This window comes from Ursus arctos, unplaced genomic scaffold (genome assembly GCF_023065955.2).
Source record: "Ursus arctos isolate Adak ecotype North America unplaced genomic scaffold, UrsArc2.0 scaffold_2, whole genome shotgun sequence".
NCBI classification, from domain to species: Eukaryota; Metazoa; Chordata; class Mammalia; order Carnivora; family Ursidae; genus Ursus; species Ursus arctos.
Window position 1 is genome coordinate 1,981,648 of NW_026622874.1, and position 16,015 is coordinate 1,997,662.

The 16,015-nt window shown below is 42.2% G+C and overlaps 1 protein-coding gene across 6 annotated transcripts in view; it reads right to left on the bottom strand.

Annotated features, from left to right (window-relative positions):
* The window catches only part of PLD5 (phospholipase D family member 5), a 385,783-nt gene that overhangs the window by 233,992 nt on the left and 135,776 nt on the right, over positions 1–16,015 (bottom strand). For 5 of the 6 annotated variants that reach the window (XM_026487593.4, XM_057315031.1, XM_026487592.4 and 2 more), the window contains exon 2: positions 1,905–2,041. In XM_026487593.4, coding sequence (XP_026343378.1) covers positions 1,905–2,041 — 137 coding nt within the window. Of the gene's footprint in view, positions 1–1,897; positions 2,042–16,015 lie in introns of all 6 variants that reach the window. The other variant, XM_044379889.3, reaches the window with a different exon arrangement.

The window sequence follows — 16,015 nt, forward strand, 5'->3', positions numbered from 1 at the left end:
CACCTTGGTCCTGTGCGCTGGAGAGAGGACACAAAGCAGGGGCTTCTCGGGGTGAAGTTAGAGCTGGCAGACGGACAGGCAGTGCCTACTGCGTGGCTGAGAATGCAAGACGACACACACATGGCACAGGGGAAGAGGCTGCAGAAGAGAGGGGGACTGGAGGGGCTGCGGGTTCTAGAAAACATGGCTGCGTGGAGGGGCATCCCAGTGACCAGGCCGTGACCCCAACTCCCCAGGGGCCAGGCCGCCGGGGAGTGGTGGGTAATTGGAAGAATATGTTCCAGATCCAGGGAGAAGCAGTGTTGAGTCGCTGGGATTTCATTATTGCTTGAGGTAGAGAAATAAGCAGACCCAGATTCCAGCTGTGTAAGCTTCAAGTAAAAATCAGACTAAATTACAGTTTCTTGCAAGTGAAAAGGATAGTTCTAAGGCTCCCTCTTTTTTATTGGTGTTGAAATCTACAAACACCTGCTAATGTGAGTTAAAAGGTCCTGCGAACGTGGTCTTACAGAAGTTGCTACAGTGTGACCTTTATAAAGCTGCTTCTTGGCAGCCGGGCTTTGCCATTCCAAGTACTCAGCCGACTTAGTCACCAAGAGAGGTGAGAGGGGGCAGAGCCACTCCACAGAATAAGAGGAGTCACCGGCCCCCCGTCCACGGATGTTTCTACCTGTCGTGTCACTGGATTCCCAGAAAGTACTGGTGCAGGAGTGAGTGTTCAGGAGGGAGACGGTGACCAGCTGCTATTGTTCTGTTGCTTTACTGAAAATCCCAGCACAATTGTTCTCCCAAATTCAGTCTGGGAAGTAAAGACACGTAAGAACCCCTTTCCAACATCTTAGAATAAATCTAGAATGTACGCTAATTCCTCTCTTGTATCCTTCGTTCCATGTCTAATACGGTTCTCTGGTAACTAGACTATAACGTAACATGGGCTAGAAAACAAACACACTTCAGTGGTCTTTTCCAGACATTTTTTATGCCACACATTCAACCCTCAAGGCAAAGTCTCCAAGATAAAAACCCACATACACGTTACCAAGTGCTTGTTGATCTTAAGCTGGAAAAGAGGGGCACTTAGACTAATGCTTGCCCCAGGGAAAAACTACAATTAAAATTCATTGTAAGCTCTAACTCGTGAGAACTCTCTGGTGAATTACCCTGACTTCAGCTCTGCAGCAACATGTAATAAAAATGGGCTTCTTCTCTATCTGCCCCCTGCCGTGGTGCTTGCCTACACCCTCTCCATGACCTTAAAAAAAAAAAAAAAAAAAAGCAGCTCATGGAAGAGTTGGATAAGGAGATTTATGGGGATAAAACCATGCCCCGATGGCCCTGCCAGGTAGGAATAACATCCCCAAGGAAACATTATTTAAGGTAACGGACGAGACATAACACGTAGATAAAATGTAAGCTATTTCTAGATTAATAACAAACCACGCGGGACATGGAGCTAGAGGAGAAGCTGCGTGTCTTCTTACAGACATGCTGATTTATTTCATCCTGGATCTTCAGCTGCCATTTTTCCTGAGAGGTGCGCTTTCTGAACTGCCACTTGATGTGACAACTGGCACGGTGTCCTTTGTCCATTTGGGGCACTCGTGTTTGCCAGGATCCTCATGGAAGAACCCAAAACCTCATCGACAGAGAGGGGTCTCCAGAAATGCCAACCGTACAAAACTTCATTCTGTCCTGCAGGATATGCCCAGATTGTAAAGAACCGTCACTGATGAAATCATTACTCATTTGTATTCCCTCGGGCAAAAAGTAAGAGTCATGCCTCAGCTCAACTCAAGGGGACACGGCATGATCACATGACCTTAGGATATTTTTCTCTCCGCTGTCTCGCGCCTTTGCTTTTCTGCCCGCCCCCTAAAAGAGAAGTTTTGTTTGTTACCTCTTACCGACATTTATTTTGACAATTTTTTTCTGAAAGTCCATCCTCGTCCTCTCCCATGATGTCCACGGCAGAAAATATCAAGGCCACGAGAATGGCAAAGCAGCACACCAGGGCAAATATCACGATGCACTTCTGCTGGGACTGTTAAGAAAAAGAAGGAAAAGAAAAGTGAGATGCAGCTTTTGCTTCGGAAACTCAGGATTGGACAGCTTTTTAAAACCGTCTGGGAAACAATTACTTTCATCACTGCCAGTAGGGCTGCCCTCGGAGGGAAATCTTGGTGCTCCTTTCTCAACACAGCCGTTGACCCCCCACGAAGTATGTGAGAACCTGCTAAATTATGCAAGTGCCGTATCGAGGCTTCTGAATGCGTTCGCGCTCCCTCTTTCTCATTAAAAGCAGTCCAGAAGCTCTGGAGATCTTCCAGAGAACCTTCTACAACAAGCAGTGCGAGGTCCATAAGTACACATTAAAAATAAGAGTGGCTCAGTAATTATTCTCTGTCCCCTGTTATTATCACCACTCTATGCAAAGTCTCTCACTCAAACTCTGTATCCTCTTGCTTCTCCCATCTTGTCTTGCTCTGAGACCTTTATTTCGATGGCTCCAGGAGAGATGCCCCTGGCAGGTCAGGATGAGTCCCCCACTTTGATCAAAAATTAGATCTATCAGGTGCCAGCATCTTGGGTCACATAACTGACATGGCTCATTTTAAAACATTGAACACAGTCATAACCAACATTCATACTCTTGATACGATTTTCACTTAGAAAGAGAAGCTGAAGGTCCAGCCAATTTTGTCCTTATCTTTAGGGTCAAGTGTTATATTTTGAGACATCCTTGTCCCCAGGGGTTCATGGCCGCAGGTGGCAGAAGATGGGGCCGTGGTCACTGGGCAGCAGCCATGGCCCCCAGAACAAATAATTTTGCCTGCATTGTATTTATTAGATAAATCCAGATGGGGAAAAGAAGAGAAAGAACGATTTTTAATTTTAATTTTTAAAAGTGCTTCTGAAGCTTTTAGGGATTATTTACAGGAGGGGAAAGAGTGATCATCGACCAGACAGCCAGGAGAAATTCCCTTAGTGAGGAGATACATATATGTACACACACACACACACACACACACACACACACACACATTAGAGATTTGTCGAAACCAGCTAGCTTTGCTTCTCCCACCACCCCCCGTCCTTTATCCCCAGAGCCACATGATCTCCAAAGAACCAAGGAGCGTCCCCAAGCTCCGGGTCCAGTTTGTCCAGGGACAGGCTCAGATTACAGATTCTAGGGACAGGTGTTGTCAAGGAACGAAGGTGCCCGTGTGACCAGGCCCTACCAGCTCAGATGGCTGTTTCCATCTAGAGGCTCTGTCTTCTGACTTCCCTCAGGCGTCCCCTCCCAAGAAAAGCTGGTTCCAAATCCCTTCCTGCCTGTCACCGTGGCTTCTATTACTCCCCACCCAGGGAGGAAGTGGGGGAAAGCCCATGCGGCACACGACCATTGTTCTTTGCCCCCAGGCCCCCGGGATCTTTAAGACACGGGTACATTTTATTCTTCCCATCCCAAGCCACCAGCACAGGGCCGAACAGATAGAAGGTGCCCAAGAAATACTGACCGCAGACAAAGTGAATGACTGAAATGAAAACCACAAGGGCACACGTCAGAGGATGGAGAGTGACTGAAGCTTTCGAGACTCAGGGGTGGCCTTCCTGAGAATCGGCTGGTTTCCGTATTTTGGGGATGGTGAATCTCACGGCTTCTCCTTCATTGTTCCCTCTGTGCTTGAGCTGGAGGCAAGTCCACGCACCGCATTTACCAGCTAGAGCAAACCCCACAGAACTGTGCATTCATCCTGCCCCTCTATGTTCCATTCATCCCTAGTTTCTCTCTCTTTTTTAAAGATTTTATCTATTTATTTGACAGAGACTGAGAGAGAGCACAAGCAGGGGGAGCAGGAGAAGGAGAAGCAGGCTCTCTGCTGAGTGGGGAGCCTGATGCGGGACTGGATCCCAGGACCCTGGGATCATGACCTGAGCTGAAGGCAGACGTTTCACCGACTGAGCCATCAAGGTGCCCGCATCCCTAGTTCCTCATTAATTTTATTTTTAAGAAGCAGCATGGCGAACTGGTTGAGGGCACAGACTTGGGACCGAGATTGCTTGGATCCCTCCACCTACTGGTTCTACGCCCTTGGGCAAGTTATGTAGCCTGTGAGCTTCAGATTCTTTGTCAGATGGAGAGGACGACCACGAAATAATAATAACAACTGCCTCACAGAGTTGTGACTCATGACTGCGTTAAACGAGATACTCTAGGTAAAGTCCGTGGCCCAGTATCTGAACAGAGAGCACCCAGTGAGTGCTTGCTGCTGGACTATGTGCACCACTGGCAGCGGCCTCCAATATTTTGGAGAAACAAGGTAAAGATACGAAAAAATAAAAAATATACAGGGACGCCAGGGTGGCTGAGTCAGTGAAGCCTCTGACTCTTGATTTCAGCTCAGGTCATGATCTCAGGGTCATGAGATCGAGCCCCGTGTTGGGCTCTGTACCGGGCTTGAAGTCTGCTTGAGATTTCCTTCCTCTCTCTCTCTGCCTCTCCCCCAGCCCTCTCTCTCTCTCCTTCTCTTAAAAAAAAAAAGAGTAAAAGAAAACAGAAAACAAAAAGTATATGTATAAGAGAGAAGCAGAGTGATGGAGGCAGAGGAGAGGAAGACATGTGAAAGAGAGAAGGGAAATGGGAGATGAAAATTGTCTAGGATAAAATTTTTGAGAAGTTCTTCTAGCCATCTCTGACCTCAAAACTCTAAAGCAGCATTCCTCAAACTTCAGCCTGCATCGAAATCACCCGGAGGTCTTGTGAAAACACACACTGTGGGACCCCATTTCCAAAGGTTTTGGTTGAACGGTTGAATTGGTCTGGGGTGGGGCCAAGAATGTGCATTCCTAACAAGCTGCTAGGGGGCGCTGTGCTGGTGGTCCGGGGGCCAGACTGCGAGGTACCAAACTATCACCCATACTAAGTCCCCTGGGGAGGGGAGAAAGGAGAGGGGAGAGAACATCCCAAGCAGACTCAGCACTGAGCATGGAGCCCGACACAGGGCTCGATCCCAGGACCCTGAGACCACGACCCGAGCCGAAATCAAGAGTCAGATGCTCAACCGACTGAGCCACCCAGGCGCCCCTCCTTCAGTTCCTTTTCAAACAATAAAGGGATCGTGATAAATACATCCAATGTGGAGGCTTAGAAATAAATAATTTTTTAAAAAATTTTAAAAAAATTTTTGAATGAGTTTTCTCCTGCCCTTTACTTTTTACTTATTATTGATTTTCATTGCTTGTATAATCAGAAACTGTTTGCTGTTAACTGTTTTGAAAAAAAAACCCACATAATATAAAAAAGGAAATAAATCACTCCCAGTCCCACTCGGACAAAACTGCCAGTAGCATTTTGTTCTCGTTCTTTCCTATTTACTATGTCTACTGATCTAACAATCTGAAGATGCTGGTATCACTCTATATACAGTTTTGCATTATGCCTTTTGTACTTGATTATGCTTCAAGGTCATTAAATATTCTTCTAAAGCATAGTTTTAAATTGTTGTATCACATTCCATCGCATGGATATGTCACTGTCCCCTTTATTCTGAGAACTTGTTTTTTAAAAAGCCACTCATTTAACAACACAAAAAATAATTAAACATTTTTGTTATTTTACCCTATTCCCCAATAAATTATAAGCAGAAACAAACAAAAAATATTTAGAGTGGGTTAAAGCAATATAATTATAACACATTAATCTAGTCCAGAAGAGTCTCTCACCCAGGACGATATAATTAAACATTATCTCAAAAAGAATCCTGAAGAGAGCAGCATAAATATATCTTGTCAGGTACATTAGTGGGTACAGGATGAATACATCCTAATAAAGTTAATACTAAATGCTTCACCCACAGCAATATTGATCTGTTCCCTTTATTCTGAATTTTATGATGAAATAGTCAATAAGGGCTCTAGTTAATTTGCATGCTGCTAGAAGTACTTTGATGTAGTAACCCTCACAAATTTTCTATTAACTTCTATTCATTTAATTCCATATTATCTTATTCTATTAATATGAACTGACCTAGTTATTTTCATTTTAATTCACCAAAGAAGAGAAATTCAGACTCTGATACACATTTTTAAATGTCTCCTTGAAAGAATGTACTAGAACGATATAAGGTCAGACCACTACTTTCCTTAGTCTCCTTTCTTTTACGCCTCATCAAAAATGAAAGATTCTGTTCAAATGACAACCTAAGAGCCTCACAAATGACACCAAATTCCAGGGTACCAAGACATTTATTCATTTTCAAATCCTTAACAGATCATTTCAGACCATTCAGGAATCAATATGAAACACACTCTTCTGTTTTTACTGAATAGAATCAAAGTACGCAAAGTTTTAAGGAGAGCCCATTAACATGATTACAACCTCAACTTCGCTGATGAGCTCAACCAATTAAAAGAACACAAAACTTGAAATGCTATTATCCAGCATCAGTCTGTACTTTTCACTGGAGTTTGTACTGAAACAGTTTTGAAAAGAATTGCTTGCTTGGTCAAGAAATAAATCTAATTATGCTAACACCAACAATATTTACATATCATATCCTTACCAAATACATTTCACCTTAGTATAGAAAAAGAGATGTATGACCTCTAAATGGGAAAGAGTATTAAATTTGAAACTTGGGAGAACTATCTATTTCAGCTTGGGCTTTTATACCATTTGCTAAACTCTTAAAAGGAATTTGCACCCATGTGCCTAGGGGTAAAATATACATTTGCAAAAATTAACCATAAATTAAAATTGTTCATATTATTTTTTCATTCATTTACCATGGCAATTTTTAAAAACAAAATCATGGTGAAGTCTTAAAAATAACCATTTTTTATGTGTGCAGCTTTTAATACCTACAGAGCTGGAAGTTCTAGTACAATTATTCTCCATGCGGAAGATGTCAAAATTAGGACTCAAAGACACTGGGTTACTGTCCAACGTGATTCAACCACTTGGAAACAGTCCAGGGATTTAATTTAGGTCTTCAATCTGAAATCTCTAGATCTGGTCTATAGATCCAAACTTTTTCCTTTTCTGGTTTTCTTTTCATGACTTCATTTTCTACTTAATTTTTGCTATGATTATTTTATTAGTTTTATTATTAGTTTTTAGCTAACCAATTCCCATGTAGCTCATTAATGTAGAAATGAATACTGAACATTTGGCTCTAAGCTGTGGAGACAGGGCATTCTTGGACCTTTAGAACTTTCCTATGATTCTAAATGTGTTCCCAGCTTGAGTACCTAGACATGTTCCCAGAAAAAAAAATAGGTCACCCAGAAGATTCACAGTAAACTTAGCTGATGCCTTATCAGTCTCCTGAAAAATGATCACATTCTGGTACCATAGTAGAAAATCTAGACTGTAAATTACTTAAGGGCTTTGCTTTGAAAATCCCCTTTTAAAAGAATTGTCACTTCACTTTCCATATACACTTTGACATTCCCTGGGTCCTGTTTTAGAATTTTTCTCTTCTTGTTTTGTGCCCTCTCCCTGAGGGACTCTAATTTACTCCCAAGCCTTCACTGGCTATATATACTGGTAACACCCCAGAGTATACACCAGCTTAGAGCACTTGCTGAGTGCCAGATCCACACTGAATGAGTTTTTCTGGAAGAGTCGACCAATCTAAGTCTACCAGTCTAAGTTGAGAAGAAAAAGTGGGTATTTTAGAAAGGCCAGGTCAATTAGAGTTGACAAAACAGAGTAGTAGAGAAAGGAGACCTTTACAGGCACAGAGTTGTAGAGATCTTCAGAGAGTCTCCTGAGTCCTCAGTTAAGTACTGATAAGTATGTGCATATAAGGAAATTACCTGAGGTCTGGAAAAAGCACCACCTGAAAGGAACAGATGAAACAACCCCTAACCAAACACACAACCAGGAAGAGCTGCTGTTCCCACTATCCAGAGTGGAAAAATCATAATACATGGGGCATCAAGTAATCAGGAGGATACTGTATCTAGAAAATTGAAAGGGGAGGGACGCCTGGGTAGCGCAGTCCTTAGGTGGCTGCCTTCGGCTCAGGGCGTGATCCTGGCGTTCCAGGATCGAGTCCCACATCGGACTCCTCCCCTGGGAGCCTGCTTCTTCCTCTCCCACTCCCCCTGCTTGTGTTCCCTCTCTCGCTGGCTGTCTCTCTCTGTCAAAATAAATAAATAAAATCTTAAAAAAAAAGAAAAAGAAAATTGAAAGGGGAAAAATCAGCCCTAGACTCAACACTGCTCTCCCACCTAAAAAACCATAAAAGCAAGCCTTAAAAACCCAAACTGTTCACATGTAACTATGTCTAAGAGCAAATCTCAAGAATATTTTTAAATATATGATAATATCCACCACAGAGCAAAATCTAAATCACAATGTCCAGCATCCAATAAAGAATTTCCAGACATGCAAAGAAACAGAAAACCACAACCCCAAATGAGGAGAAAACTCAGTCAACTGAAATCAACTCAGAAAGGAATTATAGGTGACTGAATTAGTAGACACAGATATTATATCAAATATTAATATATATCATATGTTCAAGAAAATATGTTAAAGAGAGATAAAGAAGATATAACAAAGGGCACACATCAAAATTCTGGGGATGGGAAATACACTGGATGGGATTGAGAGCATATTAGACACAATACAAAGACAGTTTAATGAATGCTATGAAGACACAGAGAAAAATATGGAAAAACATGAACAGTGTATCAGTGAGCTATGAGACAACTCAAGTAGCCTAAAATACATGTTCTTGGGGTCTCCAAATGAGAGGAAGATGCAAAAAAATTTTGAAAAATATAAAGGCCAAAAATTACTCAAATTCATTGAAGATATAAAAGTCAGAGTCACTTCAGAATGATAAAGAGATAAATTCATCAAAAAGACACAACAATAATGAACTTTTATTCACCTAATAAGAAAGCTTCAAAATGCATAAAACAAAGGCTAACAGAACTGTAAAGAGAAATGAACAAATCTTTAACTACTCCATGATGTCAAAACCATTCTCTCAGTAATTGATAGAATAAATAGGGAAGAATTTTAAACAGAATGAAAATAAAAATACAATATATGAAAATACATGAGATGCAGCAAAAGAAATGCTTTGGGGAAATATAGATCATTAAATGCATGTGTGAAAATAAATAAGGTCTTAAATGATCTAAACTTCTACCTTAAGAATGTAGAAAGAGAAAAGAGCAAGTTAAACTCAAAATAGGCAGAGGAATGAATAAAGGGCAAAACACAATAAAAGAGAAAACAGAAAACAGTTCCAAAAAAAATCAATGAAATCAAAGTCTGGTACTTTGAAAAGATCAATAAATTGATAAACTATATATAAAGGAAAGACACAATTTGCAAATATCTCTATGAGAGATAGGACATCACCACAGATGATACCAAAAATAAAATGATAAGGGAATAATATGAATAAATTCATGCCAAGAAATTCAGTGTAAATAAAATGGATACATTTTTATAAGATAAAAATTACTAAAGTTCACTCAAGAGGAAATAGATAACCTGAATATATCCTTATATCAATTAAAGAAAATAAATTTTCAGTTAAAAACCTTCCTACAGAGAAAACTCAAGGCTTAAATGGCATCATTGATAAATTATGCCAAACATCTGAGAAATAGTAATAACAATAACACAAAAAAACAAAGACAGGGAAAAACCTCCCAACTCATTCTATGAGATCAACATTACCCTGATACAAAAACCAGACAGAAACTTAAAAAAATGTTTTGTCCTGCTCCTTAATAATGCACTATCTAGAAAGTGAAAAATTCACTTTCATGCCTGCTAGAGTTCTCCCAATGGCACTTAAAGGTGTTCCTGTTTGAGGAAATTCCCACTATTTTTACCAGACCAATAATGGTAAATTATCTCTTTAGCAACCTAGGTTGTTCTTTCCCTTTTAAAGATATGCGAATTTATTGTTTGACCACGCGTTTGTTAGTTTTCTACCTTTTGGTCTCTTTCACTAAACTGAGCTCCTTGAATTCTAGGATCTTGTCTAGACCCATAACGCCTGGCATCTTTAAAAAAAAAAATACAGAGGTGCCTGGATAGTTCAGTCCACTGAGCATCCAACTCTTGGTTTCAGCTCAGGTTATGATCTCTGGGTCCTGGAATTGAGCTCTGCGATGGGCTCCGAGCTCAGCAGGGAGTCTGCTTGAGGCTTCTCTCTCTCCCTCTGCCTCTCCCTCTGCTGGCATGGGCGCACGTGCTCTCTTTCTCTCTCTCTCTCAAATAAATAAATAAATCTTTAAAATCAATCAATTAAAAAAACCATAATGCTTGGCAAACATGTTCAATAAATATGTGCTGAATGAGTGATGACTAAGTGAAGAAAGGCAAAAACTGGCAAGGGCTATAAAATCAAAATGATGCTTTTCGTGTTTTACAACCTGGATTATTTATTTCCTACTTATAAGTGTTTCCATTGACTCCCATCACAGAAGCACATTTATTTGTAAATAAAAAACATGCAAAAAATTAAGTACTATAAGCTCAAAATTAGCCTAACAAAGAGGATAACATGCAGAACAGAGAGGATCTTTTCCAAAATAGCAAGAAAGAGAACAAAAGTTCAAGTTTGAATCAACTGAACACAGGAAACTGCTTCCAATCTTACACAAATTCTTAGAGATAATAAATAAATACCTTATAATAATAATAATAACTCTATAATAGTGCTTAACAAATAAAAAGGACCACCAATGGACAAGAAATTGTAAAGATTTACTGTAAATTAGATAAACCAAGGAGATCAAAACCCAAGACACACCTAGAAAAACACAAACTGCTGTAAGGGAGAGCTCCAAGTATAGAGGTAACACAGAAAGAACTAGAAGAAACTTTGGAATGACTGACAGTGAGTAGTTGGGATATGTTTCAGAGCAGGTTGGCCAGTCAGTCCTTCCCACTACTGCTTTCTTCTTCCCTCTAGTGCCGAGCACCACATGACAGAAGTGTCACACGCAAGATGAGCCATGAATAGGGCAATATCCTCGGAGAGCTAAGGATCCCCAGGAGGAAACTACCAGCACAGGCAGACCACACAGCTGGACATCATATGCAGCCCCTCCTATAAAACCTGGAGACAAAACATTGTGCTCAACCAACGCCCATAGACGTGCAGATAGGAACTACCAAGTACAGAAGTGGACAGGCAATTACATGGCTCCAAGAGTCTGAGGAAAAACCAAACCATGAAAGAGGTACTTAACTCAACCAAGGCAACAAATTCTGGAGAAAATAAAACAACCATACAACTGAGCCTTGAAAAGTAAGAATAAACCAAGTTTTCAGGAAGATGAGGGGTTAAGTTGCACCCCTGAAACATCAGGAGAGATTATTATGAAAGACGAGCAAAAAGAGATCCTGAAAATGATAAACCTCAGCAGATGGGCTGAATATCACAAGAGACACAGGTGAAGAGCAAATTCACACAATTAAGTCAAAGGATTCTCCCACAATGCAATGCAAAAGAACAATCTCCTAACACCTATTGGAGAAAACTCAAGAGAAACAGAGAACCAACCTAGAAAACCAGTATCTATCAGATCCCTGTTCCTAAATGAAAGGACTCTAAATAATCAAAGAAATAGAGAAAGAAAAAACTTTAATAGCTAAAAATACATGTCTTCCAAATAAGTACATTTGTTTTGTACCTGCGTTTGGTAACAATTCAGAAGATTGATAAGTCTGCTTGGCAAGGACTGGGGAAATGAGTGTTGGTCTGAACAAAATCAGGCAGAGCTTGTCTGGACAGCAGTCTGGCAGTTTTTATCGTGATCTTTATCAGAATTTTAGATGTACATATCCTTTGGCTCCTCAATTTCACTTCCCAATACTCAATTTTGTGGAAATGTTTACTCATGTACACAAAGATGTAAGACTGCAGTGTCGCTGTGGCGGGGGAAATCTAGGAAAAATGATCAAACTACCCATAAACAGAGGAACTGAGAGAGCCAAAAAGAGTCATCCTGCAGAGTATTGTAGCCACTAAAATGTAAATGTTGGAAAACGAGGGGAAAGACTCAAGGGACTCACCCAAAACTCTTGGCAGTCGTGGTCTGTCAGGAGCGGGGAGGTTTTGTGCCGCTGGATGCATCGCAGTGTTTAAGGTGCTCACGGCTTACTCTGTATTTTTCTATATTATTTAGATATTGCATATGAGCCCTCATATGAGATATTTCATATTTAGATATTTCGTCTAAGCCTTCCTCAGCAATGAGGAAGAAAGCTACCCATTCTTGTCCATTCTTGGACTCTGCCCACCTCAAGGCAGGTCACTGATCCTCAGCTTAGCTTTCCGAAGACACAAGGGGGCATCATCAGCCACTGCCCGTGGGTAATCTATATTTACTTGAAGTCCCCCTATTATTAAGCAGAGGACAGATATAATCCCAAGTTTCACAAATTGCAGAGGATAACCGGACAATTCTGGAGAATATCTGAACACGGAGAACACCTGGAAACCCTCTAGTTCAACGCCTCATTGTATCATTTTCCAGGTAAGAAAATGCTGGAAGTAAGATGCGATGACCCACTGTGCCCTCATTTCTCTGCCAGCGTTTGGCTGGTTGAATGACAGACCAGCAATACAAAGAACAAAAGAGTCTGCGAAAGACAAATGACACGAATAAGGCATCCTCGCGCTGTGATTTGAGGGCAGGCATGCCCAGCACACCTGACCAGTGCGGGGGGAGGCGGTGAGGGGAAGGAGGCCCTTGAGAAGTCAGTGAACTTCTTCCATCCCTTTCCTCTTGCCTGCAGTTACTGGTGGCATCAGACAAGAGAAGCAAAGTGTGTTTAATTCGGTTTAAAAACAGGTAAGGAACATCTAACATGTGTTATATGCTATCCCAACACTGGTGATTCAGAAATGAGGCTCTTAAGGAGGTCGCTGCCCTTAAGGACCTCACATTTGAGGGCTGTGGGTGTGTGTTGCAGAGGACGGACAGTGAAGGACAACACAGTGTGACGTGTGATGATCCGGTGGTACAGAGTGAGGAGGGGCTGGGACGGTGACCACTCCATTGGAGCAGGCTGATCCTGGTGTCACCATGTGCCCTGCCGTGCACACCTAATTCCCTAGAATGGGGAAACAGGGATTTCCTCTGCACTCACCAGAAAGTGAAATGAGTTGTTCTGAGCAATAGTGAGTGAACAAGAACACACTGTCAAAGTCAATATAGAGCAGCCGACATGTACCAGTGGAAACGTTGTATTTTCACACTCTCTCTGTGTGCCTCCATTGCAGATAAAGGTGAATGAAAAACGACAACCAATTGTCAGTTGGTCTTTGATAAGGTGAGGGCTATTTTGGTGACTTGTATTCTATACTCTGCTTTTAATGAGCTGAAAAAAGTTTGAATCTTTCAATCTATCAAAATAAATCCAAGCCTTTCCAATTTACTGTTGTAGGAGATTTATTCTGAAGACCACTAGTTAGGATTGTTTTATGTTTCTTGTCTAAATTATTTGTTTCCTGATCACTGTAAAGGATGATACTTCAGTTAGGGGAAAAAAACATGGCGGACAAAACTTAAAAATCTATATTTTATTGGGGCGCCTGGGTGGCTCAGTCGTTACGCGTCTGCCTTCGGCTCAGGGCGTGATCCTGGCATTATGGGATCGAGCCCCACATCAGGCTCCTCCGCTGGAAGCCTGCTTCTTCCTCTCCCACTCCCCATGCTTGTGTTCTCTCTCTCGCTGGCTGTCTCTCTCTCTGTCAAATAAATAAATAAAATCTTTAAAAAAATCTATATTTTATTACTTTATTTTTAAAGATTTTATTTATTTGAAAGGGAGAGAGCAAGTGAGAGCACAACAGCAGGGGGAAGGAGAAGCGGACTTCCCACTGAGCAGGGAGCCCATATGCGGCGCTTGATCCCAGGATGCAGGGATCATGACCTGAGCCAAAGGCAGACGATTAACCAACTGAACCATCCAGGCGCTCCCAACAATCTATATTTTAAACTAATTAAAAAGCAAAGAAAAGTCAGGATTGACTTTGGGTATAATAGTGACAAGATTTATCTTTGGTTCTGCCATTGTTTGGTTTTCCTCTTATTTGAAAAAGGCACACGCACACGCACGCACCGTGCATTCACACAAACATACTTGCACACACATGTATACACATGCACGTGCACACACACACATTTATAAAAGGTGTGATTAGGGAAGCTTACAGTGGGATCGGGAGGGAACTTAAAGCCATCTAACCCAACCAGCCACTCAGTGCAAGGATCTCACCTCTGCACCGCTGACCTACACCACCACCCTCTTCTGCATGGTCCCGTTGAGCTAGCAGAAGCTCGCTACTTAATGAGTCAGCGCTAATTTGTTCAAAGTCCTTATTTACATGGGAAGACACCTGAAGAACAGAAGCATATCTTGCACCACCATGACTGAACACCCATCTGGACGGCCCTTTTCCTTCTGACCTGGTCCCTAATTCCCTTGTGGCTCTTCTTCCTGCCCCTCCCCCCAATCCCTCGTCCCTCTCCGTCTTTGTCTCTCGTTTTGGACCTCCTTTGGTCCCTTACCCCTTCGCTGCCTTCCAACCCTTCCACTGCTCCTGTTCTGTTGTGAGTCGGCCAGCACTCCCCGTGCCGCAATGTCCTCCTGGTCTTCTGCTCCCACTCCCAACCACTTCCAAGCTTCTGTGGCCTCATCCCACAGAAAGTCCATCTGTCCTGACTACAAAGGGTTCACAAAAACACAAATGATAATGTCCCAAGGCAACAGCTAAAGAAATGCAGTTTTATAATACAGCCAAGTGAGGTCACTAGTAGTAGAAGGGGGAGGGGTGGGAGTTCAACATTTCAGTAGACATTTTAACAGAATTCAAGTCTTATCTCATTAACAGCATTTGGGAAAAACGCTGCCTACTGCTTTTATATGTGCTGACATGCCCCTTCTCCTCACCATTCATTTATCAACCCCCTTCTTCAAAGATTCAGATAGAAGCTCATCCCAAGCCATGTACAGGGCACAGCTATAATCGCACAGGGCAGGATGCTGTGAGAACACGGCTTTGTGGGGTGGGCAGGGTACAAGAACATCCGTGCAAAGCACCATGCCGAGCCCCACAGCAGTCACCCCCTGCAAGGAGGGGACTGTTGACTGTGGTCTCAGGCTGAGAGGGAGCTGAGGGATCTTCCCTTGGCTCATTGAAAGCAACTGCTCTTCAGTCCCTCATGCTCCCCACCACAACATCCTTATCACTCCCTCAAAAGCAAGAGAAACCATCTTCCAGATGCCTAAGCCACAAGATAAAATATTAAAAGATCGTGGAACCAGGAGAGAAGAGTCACCATGTTTTTCATGTTTCTTCTTTCTTTCCTTAGAGCAACACGCCTTCAGTTTCTCCATTCATCAGAGAGGCCGGCCTGGGTTCTACTTCCTCACCAGGGTTCCATAGACCGGGCAGTAATAATTAGCACCTATTTGCGTATGGCCCTACAGTTCAAAGGCACTTTGCATACACATCAGTCATTCCGTTCTCTCTCTCTCTCTTTCTCCCTCTTTTTTACCTATCCTCTCTCTTGAAGTCAATGTTTGGAGATGCCTGACCATCCAGTCTCCCCTACTGAGCACATCCAGGCCTTTCCCTGAGTCTGCAGGCAGTGGAATCAGGCCTGAGGTTTGTCTCAGGCAGTTTCTGAGCAGAATGAATGGAATCATTTTGGCACATGAATCTCAAGGTGCCTCTGTGTGGTCAAATGTGTGGTCTGCCTAAGTATAAAAACCCCCAGTCTTCTGTGATTCGGGTCCCAGACGAGGAGCTGTGCTATCATTTTCTACATGATCCAAGTAGCCTATCTTATACTGCAAGACATCAATCAGGGATTTCATCAGAGCTTGCCCCACAGAGGGAGGGTTTAATACTTTAACAGTAAACACAGCTTCTTCCCACAAAAGCATCTGAGAATGGCTGTCCTTACCTTTCAGGCTGAGCAACGGAATCTCATGCTCTGGATTAGGGATGTGATC